The sequence below is a fragment of the Anser cygnoides genome, chromosome 3 (assembly GCF_040182565.1).
Source record: "Anser cygnoides isolate HZ-2024a breed goose chromosome 3, Taihu_goose_T2T_genome, whole genome shotgun sequence".
Classification (NCBI taxonomy): domain Eukaryota; kingdom Metazoa; phylum Chordata; class Aves; order Anseriformes; family Anatidae; genus Anser; species Anser cygnoides.
Genome location: NC_089875.1, coordinates 39,360,939 through 39,373,492, shown reverse-complemented (window position 1 = coordinate 39,373,492; position 12,554 = coordinate 39,360,939). Strand labels below are relative to the sequence as shown.

The 12,554-nt window shown below is 35.7% G+C and overlaps 1 protein-coding gene across 23 annotated transcripts in view; it reads right to left on the bottom strand.

The window, feature by feature from the left end:
- Positions 1-12,554, bottom strand: part of PLD5 (phospholipase D family member 5) — a 317,558-nt gene that overhangs the window by 197,932 nt on the left and 107,072 nt on the right. For 20 of the 23 annotated variants that reach the window (XM_066993942.1, XM_066993946.1, XM_066993935.1 and 17 more), the window contains one exon: positions 3,596-3,699. The exons of the other annotated variants lie outside the window; for them this stretch is intronic. Coding sequence is in view for 4 of the 20 variants with exons in the window: in XM_066993968.1 (XP_066850069.1) it covers positions 3,596-3,621 (26 nt within the window). In the remaining 16 variants the exon portion in view is untranslated. The remainder of the gene's footprint in view (positions 1-3,595; positions 3,700-12,554) is intronic. 23 annotated transcript variants of the gene reach the window in all.

Here is a 12,554-nt window from a genome sequence, read left to right as displayed (position 1 = left end):
AGCAGCTTACAGAAATTTTCTGCGATATTCACTATAAGACTAGATTTCACTTTTCCATAGTAGTCCTTAATAAAACACCTTTTCTCACCCAGAATCTCAAAGAGAGGCAGGGGACTTACTACTTCTCTCATCTTAACAGTTTTCTACTAGAAGCCTACCTATCCTTAAAATACCAATATAACTTTCTAATTAGTACCTTACATCTATACAAAAAATAAAACCATGCTTTTCTTACTAAAAAGGCTGTGCAAAACCTTAGCTAACCTCAAGAACGCTGTGCCCGGCTACACAGGGAGTTTGTGACATTCTGTACATTGATATGCCTTCAACCCTCACCTTTCCAAATATACAGATTTTCTGAAACTCCTGGGACTGCTGCTATCATATAGTGTTTTTACCTTTAAAATGTTTGAATCTAGCAGAATATGCAGTCAGAAGCGAGTACAGTATTTTTAAGACTGACAATGACTGAATTAATCCAGGCATTTTTCTTTTTTAAAAAAGAAAAAAGAAAAGAATATTTTTACCTCTTTCTAAACTATCAGAGTGCAGTGGGACAGCCTCCCAAAATAACTGTACAGTTTTTTTTGTTTTTTTTTTTAATTCCTATTCTCTCTGTAGTAATGTTTCCATTGCAGAATGAAGTCCTAATTTAGGTTGACTGACAATCACTTGATAAGGGCTTTAGAGGAGACCCTGTTGCATATAGGGTTACTATATTAGGATATTAGGTCTCAGTTTTATAAGGCTAATGCTAAAAATTCTTTTTTGCATACTGAGGATATGCTGTAGTATAACTTAGCAATGGGAAAACTGGAATCAGTCCAAATTTCTATGCCAAGATGCATACTATTTTTCAACATGGTATGTCAGTCAATTCACTGTTGGCTCATCTTTGCAGTGAAGATAGCACACTCACTGCTGATCTGTGCAGTACACTACATCTTACATGACTTAATCTAGAATGTTCAAAAGCTCTAGAAGCCACCAAAATGCTATTTGAATGTCACTTCCAGAATATTTTCCGGGGTTTGCATGCTTGCTTTGTATCACATCCAGGAAAGAACACCTGAAGCAGCAACTACACACAGGAAAACAAATCAGTTGATCCCTGTTTTTGGCTAGCCTAGAAGATACTTGCACTAAAACTGGCAGATAAAACTACTGGAGTGCAGCAATCCTTAGATTTGGAACATCTGAGTTTTAAATATGCATTGCTATTTTTCCTGTTCTTGCTTAACATTCTTCTTTTAACAGGTCATTGTCTTCCCAGGCAACTTGTGTTCCAGAAGTGTATATCACTTACTTTCAAGCCAACCTCTAACTGCTTGAGATTCAATTCAACCTCACAGGACATATTAACAACATCAAATGCACCACCATTTTTTTTCCTGTTCTTCTCTTATTTTTTCTTTTCTATTCTATTTTTTGAAGATTCTAATCCTATACATGATTATATAATCTGCTTATTTTTTCCACTTTATCTGAACTCTCATTTACTACTTTTCAGCACTGGGGTGGGGTGTATTTTTTGTATATATCTTAAAATGTTACATTTATTTTCTTATTAGTAATATCACTGATTTTTTTCTTTTTCCTTCTTAAAAAAAATAAAAAACACAAAACAAACACAAAAAAACCATGATGAACATCCAAAGACACAAATTGAAACAAATTTCAGTTCCTTCACTCTGAGACTGAAATTAGTGTTACCTATTTAAAAAGCAAACACAATATCTAAAAAAAATCTAAGCAACTGATCTACTCTTTTCAAAGTTATCAATATCTGTGATAAAAATCTTTATTTTGGTATGTTACTCTATCTTTAAACTAGTCAAAGTTTCTACTCCTTGAATTCTGCTTGTCACACACAGTCAATTTATACAGTTCCTTATTTCCAGTTTTTGTCTGTTTGTTGGTTTCAAATCCAGCCCTTACTAGTTATAAGTAATCTAAACAGTATCTATATGTGTAACCAATATAATTAGCATGCAATACATTCCTGCTTCTTGGATTGTCACCGATATATACAGTTAAAATGATGGCAGATGAATTCATTTGTATAATTTACAAATATCTAACTGAAATGCTTAATCTAGTCTTCTTTGGTTTTCTTGTGCAGTCAGTAGTGAGCAAGAGGACACTTTGGAGTGCCTAAATTAGTTTTCTCCTTTGACTTGCCTAGTGAGTATTAACTATATAAGGAACATCAACGTGAGATTTGTCTGACCGAAAGAAGATATGAAGAGCTGAGCTGGTCTCTGGATGCTCCTCTTCTAGGTCATTGGGAGAAACAGGGAGTAAATCTTCTCTTTCTAAACTGGCTGTCTAAAATAGGCCAATGAATCACTCTCTGCTTCTCCCATTGACCTTAAAGAGAAGCCTCAAGTGACTTGCCTAAAGTGTATATGACTACAGCATATGTTGTAAATGTCTGAAGTTCAGTGAGATGAATTCCACACTAACCACTTAATTTAGATGATTAAATTTAGCTAGCGACTTTATGCATAGCTCTAGGGTACCCAGTAATTAATCTATTTTTCCCAAGTATTGACAAGTGTATTATTTTATTTGTTACCTCCCAGTCTTCAAAGCACAGTTCATCTTTAGTTTTCAGGCAGCAAGAAGAATTTAGAAGATAAATTTCACTTCAAAACTCATCCCACCTACTCCTTCCAGACCTGTATCTCCCACTCCATATCCACATCAGATAGCCAAACAGATTCACGTAGCTGAAGTTCTTTAACTACCACAGTTTCTGTTTTATGCTTGCATAAGATCGATGGCCTGCTTGACCATGTAGGTGCATAGTCCTTGTTCAAAGGTTACAGCCAATCATTTTAATCTCACCACACCACCCAGAAACAGCCAGACAGTTTGGAAGTGATGCTCTCAAGCCACCGGACTGTCCTTCTGTTATAAGAACACCATCCTGGCCGTTGGATTAGTGACAAGTATGATGAAGATGAAGAAAAGAGACATCTGGGTTATGTTAGGAGTAATTAGACTAGGACCAACAGGGAGACAATAAGCAGGGCTCCATGGGGAAATTAAGAGGAAGACAGAAACCAGGTAGGAAAACAAAGACCAAAGACATAATCTTAATCAGGCCAGGCACTGTCCTAAGGATCAAGAAAGAGCAGTGGGTGCTTCAGTTTTAGGGAGGCTATTGCCTGAAGCTGGACTAGCTTGTGCCCAAAAGGCCAGTGATCCAGCAGCTTTTCATATATACTTCAGATTTCTGAAATGCACCAACAAGATCTGATGGCTGTGTAGTTCACTTGCAATGTCATGGGGTCAGAACCACAACCTTGCATGAGGTCCGCGAGATTACAGCCCTCAGAAGGACCGTTAGCTGCTTCTGGATGGACAAATTTTTGGATGCATCAGGAAAATACTAGTGGGTAAAAGGTGTATAAGTACTATGACAGTACATCATCTTGCCTGGAAACAAGGAAGATCCAAGGTGACACTCAGCTGAGATGGCTGCCAGAGTTTTTCAAAATAGTCTATGAAATTGGACTATCACCCAGACAGTATTGGTAGTAAAACACAAGACAAACAGAAAAGGAGCAGAAGCAGGAAAGACTCTGACCTGGACGTCAGGAGAGAACTTGTCATCCTTTTCTGACAGAGTTCTGTCTCAGCTCAAGATCTGTAAATTTTGGCTTGAACACCTTCCATTGTGCAGCTGGGACACTGGCATGTGGAAAAAAATGAAAAAGTTTGAACAAGTGTAAACTAAGAATTTTGGTTATATTCTTATAATAATATATTTTTAAAATTTTCAAAGAATTTTGACAAATAAGAGATAACTAATAAGAAAATTATTAATACAATTTATGGTGGTTCCTGCTTGGCAATATGTACCAACAATCTCCTCAGTGATTTTAAAAATATTTTTCACTCTTTTCAGTTATTCATAGTGCTCTACAAATTATGAGGCTATTTTTTGCTTTTAGAACTAACTCTTAAAAAACAAAAGACAGCACTCAGAATATGTATGTATGACTTTTAAATGATTAATAATACTTCTAATAATGCGCCTTTCTTGTTTGGTTAGATTTTTACATAAGCAAATGACACACAATTAAAATAATGCCAATTTTAAAAAAGCTCTTAATCTCTCTGAAGGAAACGTGTTTCTCCCATCAGCTGGCACCATATTTGGAAGCAAGATCAACACTTAAAATTGTGTACCTGTAATAGGGGAAAATGAGAATGTGAATTCTCCTACTGCTGCTTCAACTCCCATCAAACCAGAGCTGTCTGAGAAGGGGGAGGGCAACATGTGTGCATCAAAGTACCCATTGGGGATGTGACTTCTCTTGGTAACAGCAATGAAACCCCCACAGAGCAGTGGCTGGAACTCCACCTCTTTCCCCAAGAAGCGGTAGCAAACCACTTCCACAGAGAAGAAGGAAGGGCTGCAAAACTGAAGCTAATCTGTATATGAAGGTTCCACCTAGTAACTACCCATATCTCATTGATGTGATAAATCAAATTATTTGCTTCCTTCACTGCATAAGAAATATGATGATGTGAGAATTGGAGGCATGTTAAAGAGTAGAAGTTCTAATACTCTTTACAACTGCAGTGATAACTGAAGCTGTTGCTCTGGACCAGCACCTTTATGGAGCTGAAAGGGCTGCTTCTGCAGTAACAGCAGCTCAGGAACTACCTTGCTGGTTCAAGATGTTGGAATAATATAAGGTGTGATGTACATGCCACAGAGTTGTTGAGATACAATGTGGTTTAAGTAGCTTAAGGAGTTGAGGTGCAGATTATCAGTTTGGAGAAAGAGAGCAGGGATGCACAGTGGGAGCCCCGGAAAATAGCAGTGACTATGACTGGACTCTGGACTAGAAACACTGACCTTGAAGGAAAATGGTTAAGGAGGTAGAAAACGGTATTCTGGAAAGGTGGATTAACAAGCAGAGTGTGCACTGGGGCTAGAAGATATATATATATGTGTATACATACATGTATGTTGGTGTTTTTGATTGTTTTGATTTTCCTATAGAATACTGTTTTCATTGATTACTTTTGTTAGCAACTGTAAGAACCATTCAGCAGCAGCAATATGTCCTTACTTACATTCAAGCTTATTTATCATAGAAATTGAACATCATATCACCACTCTCCTTTTAGTTACTATCCCTATCGAGAGCTGCTGGCCTGATTTACAGAACAGTACAGCAAATGCAAGATTACACAGATTTCATTATAAGCTGTAAGCACCTATGAAAACGAGGCCAGCTCTGTACTTGGGTATTGCACAACTCAGAGCTAATGAACCAGCCAGACTACTGAACATCTCCTGTATAAAACAGTCATGATGAATACTACGCATTACAGTGTGATAGCTGATATTTTGAGCCTTTGTTTTTTTAATCAGCTACTTTTCCCTGAGTTATGCAATATCAAAGAGCATAGAAACATGACGAGAGACAATGACTTTGATTTTTGGTGGCTGTGAGACATTTTTATTTTAAACGGTCTTTACTTTATCAGTTTATTTCAATACCAAGATATGGCTCACTATGCTAAAATACAAAGCATGAAGAAAGCAAAATTTCTAAATGCAGACAAGCTAAACCAAAATATAATATAAAATATTTTTGATAAGAAAGCTAAGTTCTGTCTACTTGAAGATTTCAGTTTGACTTTTGATGATGAAGAAATATTTACATGTGTTTTCCAAATTTCACAGCCTCAAATGTGATAATGATATCTGCTCTGCATCCTTCTGAAATCAGGACATGGCTTATACTGTGAACGCTGTCAATCTGCCATTTCATGCGGCTTAAATTCCTGTAGGGCTCGCACAGTTTGAGCACAGCTTTCTCAAACTAAAACCATGCATACATTTTTAAAACTAACATGTTAGTCAAGCTAGGGAAAATACCGTGTTGCATGACATTCAGCCCTAGTCTAAGCAGTCTGAAGCCTCCTAAAGTGGTGAAGTTCAGACTATATTCCAGCTGAGTTTGGCCCATCACTTTTGTAGAAATTGTGTTAGAAGTTATTCAAAGCTTGTACTTCTGCTTTAGCTTTTGGAAATGTTATTGTTCATGTCACGCTTGTTGTTTGGCATTCAGTAAGTAATATAAAAATATTTAATATTGTAGTATTTGTAAAACAAGAGTATTTTTTCCAAAATCTAATCCAATGCTGCTTGCAGGATCCTTGAGAAGTGCACTAAGGGATTTACAAATGCTGTTGCAGTTCATGCATGCCCAGGAGAACTGAGTGCTGAGCAATGATTAGAGACTGTTCCTGTAATCTAAATGACCTCCCTGACACTGGCCATGAATGTATTCATAGCAGCAACGTTAATTATGTGTAATGGACTGTACCTCCCTTTTGCTAAATTAAAACCATTACAAAGCACTGATATATTAAAAGTGTTAGGAATTAATTAATCCATAATTGCAAGATGGAAAATAACTAATAGAAATTTTGAAGGAAAGGATAACCTTCCCAGAATATTAATGCTTTGCTTTCTAAATATGATCCAGCAATTTAAGCCACTGAGTTGCAATACCTTTGCTGAGAATTTACAGTAGATTTTAGTCAACATTAGATCTTTCCTTTTGTTTAACATTGTCAATTAAAACATGAGAAATATATTTTAAAAGCCTAAAGCCATGGGACTTCAGAGTTTAAATAAATTTCATCTCCCTCATTCATACCAGCATCTTTTACAGGCTGCAGTATTTTATGTAAATGAGGCTGTATTTGCACCTTCACAAAAGCCAAAAATTAGATCAGGCATTGAGCCTAATTGATTGCAATAAAAGATTTAAGTGAAGACTTCAGCACAGGGTCCTGTAATTCACATTATCATAAGAGCATAAGCACCTTATCCACACCCATCTGCCAAAACACAGAAACATAGTATCATCTAAAGCCTGATTCCTCTGTAGCATCTTTAAAAAACAAACAAACAAACAAACAAGAAAACCACCACAAACTCCTAGAGTCTTTTTGTTTTAAAAATTGAGACCTGTGTTTTTAAATCTTTTGAGGAAACCTCAGTCTCTATTTAACCTCAAAGTACTGGCATAATCTAACACTTGTCCTTCATCAAAAATGACCCAATTACATTAGGTATTTTTAAACTGAAGATTACCCTTACAGAAAAGATCAGGCTGGAATCTTTTAATTGCATCAATTATAAGTAATTCATTAAAATGTCACAATACTGACAGATGATGCTCTCCAGAGTTCATATATATGTGATCTCCGTTCCTTTAATGTTTATTTTGTACCATCTACTACCATTTTTGTCAACAAGGATATCCTCCACCACAACCATTGTAAAAATGTATGATTATACTTCTGGTGTATGTAAGGAGAACAATGAAAAGTCTTTAGTTTCAGGGCATGTAAAATTTGAAGAACTTGTGTGCATATCTGAAAACACATTTTTTCTCTGAGTATGGTCAACTGTTCTTTTAAAATGTCAGTCAAACAATTGCATAAGGTTAGATGAATACTTACAAGTAGATAAAAGCTGTGATACATGAAAATAAAGATTTCTTATACATATCACTGAGAATCCATGAACGTGTAATAATGTAATCTTTAACTATGCTGTGTATTTAAAAGTCTTCAAAGAGAACGTGTTTTAATCAGGTATTCAGTGCTCCATTAATTCTTTCAGAACACAACTAAAGACTTGTTTGAAGGTGAAGGCAGTCAGAGGACAGAAGAAAAAAGTGGTACCTTGATTTCCTGGTCTCACAAAAAAGTAAGACATTCATTCATTAATTTAAATTCCCTGTTACCTACAAACAGTGTAAAGAATAAAAATGTTTCCTTGGTGATTACTACATCAAAGCCATTCTTATGGCACAGGTTAGAAGAAATAACTTCTGTTAAACTAAACAGACATCTTTTTTATTGATAAATTAGTAAGGTTAGCAGATAGAAATATAGCTAAGACTTGTTGAAGTGACGCAATTTCACTAAAAGCCAAATTAATAAACTAAATCAATATAATATTAACGCTGCATACATTAAAGAGATTGGAACCCAGTGAAAGGTTTTGAAATGTAATGGATACCAAGATCCTCAAGCAGAATCCCAGTAGGCCCTACTAGAATCAAACCGTTTGATTTGATTTGGATTCCTCCCTTCAGGAATCAAATCCCGGCCCCAAATTACTTCACATTTTTACTTTTGACCTGTTTTCCAATGACAAGATGAAGAAAGTGGTAGAAAATGAAGGCAGACTTCTGATACAGTGCCATTCATTTGGTTAAAAGGGCATGGTTCTTAGACACATTTACATATAAAATCGTATCTCTAGGGCAAGAATGTAGGGAAAAGCTGGAGAGAGATCACTGTCCTTGGAAGAAGTGACTGGATAAGCCTCCTGTGATCAGTGTGGATGATCAGATAAACATGTTCTTGTGGTGTAGTCAAAAGAATGAATACATGTACCAACAGCCTGTGAAAAAAGGGAAACATGTAAAAGGGAAACATTAGAATAGAGAGATGACACCAGTGCAGCTGAGGTTAGAATACAGTTTCCACTTGTGTCCACATGTGGAGGAATGTGAAGCATGGAAATAGGAGGGGATCAGTGCCTCAGAGTCTAGTATTTAATGCTGTGGTTGCCTCTTGAAAGTTCTTAAACTTAAAAAGTTATTAACTTAAAAGTTCTGTCTTAGAGCCAGTTTGGTTTGTTGTCACAATTAGTATTTGTAGGTTGTTCTAAGATCCCACTTCTCTGATCCACAGGCCAAGAAACCATACTCCAGAAGAGCTGAAGAGATGTGAAGGGATTCTATGGATTTGATCTTTTCAGTTTACTCAAAAGATGATTACATAGTGCATAAATATTATGAGAAATAGTTTGAAAACATCATTAGCCTAGTAGATGAAAGCAAAAGAATATTAAAAGGCTGAAAGATAAAGTTGGACAACATCAAGCACAAAATGACATTTTCAACAGTTAAAATATGTAATGTTTGGGGCACTTTAGCTAATATTTACTTTTTCGCTCAGAAATCATGTTTTAGAGGTCACATTAAAGACATATAATATAGAAATTAATTTGTAGAATGTAGGGCTATTGAAACACAGAAGAAAGAAGAAAAATAAATGCCAGGGTATACAAAGAATCTGAGGCTGAATAAGAAGGCTGAGAGATGGATAGGATAGGATGAGATGGGATGGGATGGGATGGGATGGGATGGGATGGGATGGGATGGGATGGGATGGGATGGGATGGAATAGAATAGTTCACTTGGAAGATCATCTAGTCCAACTAGAAAATTCATCTAGTCCATCTAGATAATTCAGAACAATCTTTATCCTGTGAGTTTTTCAAAGAACTGAGAAGATATGGGGAAAATAAAACCACCCTTAGTTAGTAATACTTCATTCTCTTCAAAGTAGATCATAACTCTTTGTATGGAAGATAAGGGGAAGGACCAGGAAAAAGCTAATGAAAAAAAGTGGAAAAATGCTAAGCTCAAAGCTGTGATATTTGTGTAAATCAATGATTAATTTTTAAACATAAATGCAACTTGAAAAGGCAAAGATGGGATTGAGACATTCAATTTCTAGATTTTTCAGTACCACTCAGCAAAAATAAAATATTTAATGGGCGTATTTTCAAAACAACTGATACCAGTTTCAGATACTTTGCCATCTGCACCAAGGATGTTGCTTGTGCTGCCCAGTCCTTAAAGAGGTCTTTCAAAGCATAATGTCATCACCCAGAAACAAGCCCTCAGCTAACCCAAAACAACATGTCTGCATAAATCAAACGCTACCACGCAGCAAAATTAATCTGAGCAAATAGTCTTTTATTTTCCTTGCTTTCACGTCCCCTAGTAGAACAACTATGCTGCTGAGATTTTATTATATCCTATCTAGAATTTATGAAGCTGTATTTCCATAGTTAGGTATATAAATATACAAATACTGAGTTGTGAACACACATGAAACAATTTGAAATTTATTTAATATATTATTTGTTTGTTTCAATGCTTTGGCTTTTATCGTTTCTATAAATGTATACCCCAAAATTGTTAGTAAATTATTTTCATTTGAAAACTCTTGGCATTGCTTGAAACTGTGGTGATGTATTTCATATAAACATTTCTCAGTTTTTTTAAAAGCACTTCACTCTGTAAATGAAAATAGCTGAAATTCCTAGGTCTTTGTTTTTTCTTTTTAACTCTCCTTCATATGTTGCCGAAAACAGACCCATCTTAAAGTGAGCCTCTCATACTAACCTTCAGATAATTCTTTGATGCCTCATTGGGTCTTCCCATACTTCCAGGGAGTGCAACTCTAGAGAGGGGAATTTATTGCACTCGAGAATAATGCATTCAGAATGACAAGGAGCACAATGAATTTACAAATGAATGATGTGTCTTCTGGGAATAGAGACGGTATTCTTGAAATCTGCATCATTATATGCTAAAATAAGTATCATGTATAGTTTTTTGGTGGTGGTGGTGTGGTTTTCTTTTTTTTTCTTTTTATTAAACTTCTTCTAATTACACATGCAAAGACTTGGGCATACATAATAAAATCACTATTTGCAATATCTGCTTACAAATATATGTGAAATAGATGGGAAGCTTGGGGGCCCTAAACCGACTATAATTCACCCACATTAATGAAATCCTAGAAATTTTACATCATCAGTGAACAAGGAGAACAGAAATTTTATACCATGCCAGACAGCGCTATTTCAAAGCATCTGTGCTGTGAAAAACATAGTTCATGAAACAACTTTCTAATAGAACTAAGGAGTGTCAGATGAGAATATGTATGCAACTTTTATCTCTGAAAGCAGGGAAGACTCTTGCTTTAGAATAAAAGAAGGGTGGAACTAGAATAAACCACAGCACCTAATCAGAAATAGCATAACTACAATAACTAGAATAAACCACAGCACCTCTCAGAAAAGCCAGGTATATACTATCTGTTGAAAGTGGCATTTTGACCATTCTGGACAAGATTCAGAAAGTAGTTTTATGTAAGAATTCCTACTAACCCCAGGTGTCAGAAAGCAATGAACAAAATAATTTTAACTTATCAAAATGTTAACATAAAAATCAGTGACCATCTGAGTTTGTTATCATTAAGCTGTGCACTTCTCATAACAGGGAGTAAACTATTTCTGTTTTTATTACATTTCTGCTACTACACTTAATGAATACAAGCAGTTATTAAAGTTTAATCATGCTCCAGTTATACATACAATACATGCAGTCACTCACAGAACACCATATGGCAACTCTACATCTAACTAACCCTTTGGACTCAAACTGTACTAATTATAATTCACTTTGTAAAGCAAAATGGTGCTTTGGTAGAATCCAAAACTGCCTGCTAGAGAACTGAGAAAGCAATTCCCAATGGATATAGAGTATTAGGCTATATATATCCAAGAAAAAGGGAAGAAGAAAGGAAAGTCTGACCTAACTAGGAGAAACTTCTTATCATTTATGAACAGTGAATGTCTAATCTAAATTTAATTCTCAGAGCCAAGTACTAAGGGAGATAAATGGGAAAATGTGAACAAATAGTTCTAAAGCCAAGGCCAATTACTTGCTGAGTTTTAACTTGGAGATAATCAGGTTTCCATAAACACGTGAAAGATTCAGTGATCATATCAGTTAGTTTTATTGATCTATCTAATACCTGGGAGAGATGCTTTGATTAAGCTGATTTTGGCCTGTTTGTGGGAAATGTCTTGGGCATTAAACAAGTATCAGACCACTAGTATTATCACTAGCAGCCTGAATGTAGTACTGATAACCAGCAGCAATTCAGGAATTAGAAAAGGCAATCTGAGCCTTGCATATGATGAACATGGCACCTTTCCTCAGACAGAAAGGCTGGATAGTATTTACGAAAGACTACGTGCCACAAACTAGATATAATTTGAGGCTATAAATATGGTATTAGCAAGCCCACCTCTTGAAAGCAAACATTTTAAGCCACTGTGGAAAAGCCATTTATCATCTATGGGAGTATGACATGCTAGGTTAGGTAGCAGTACAAAAGCAGTAATCTGTATCACAGTTAAAGACACCATGAGTGCTTTCAGACAGAGATTTAATTTATCCAAATAGTACATGGTGTTATATAACCCTAAATGAGAAAAAGAAATAAGAAAAAAAAAAAAAGAAACTCACTTCCCCTTCTCAGGACTGGAAGATTTAATTAGCCAGACAACTACAGGCTTTCCCTACTACAGCTTTTTCTAGACACAAGTAGTTAAATTGTTTAGGATTTTTGTAGTTGCCCTTCAGATGACTCTTACAATGCAGAGTGGACTTCTGGATTTGCCTGTTACTCCATTGTAACTATTCAGTTACGGGAAAACAAGCATCTAGAGTTAAATTAGGCATCCAGGAAAACAAAATAAATTTCCTGTTTTCAAAACACATAATTTGAAACACTTGCTTTTCAGGTCGTATTGATAACATAAATCCTTCTCAATTTACCTAGTAATTTTCTTCAGTTTTATTGGAGATACCTGCATGCACAAAAGGAGCAGAGTGGGCCTTTTGATA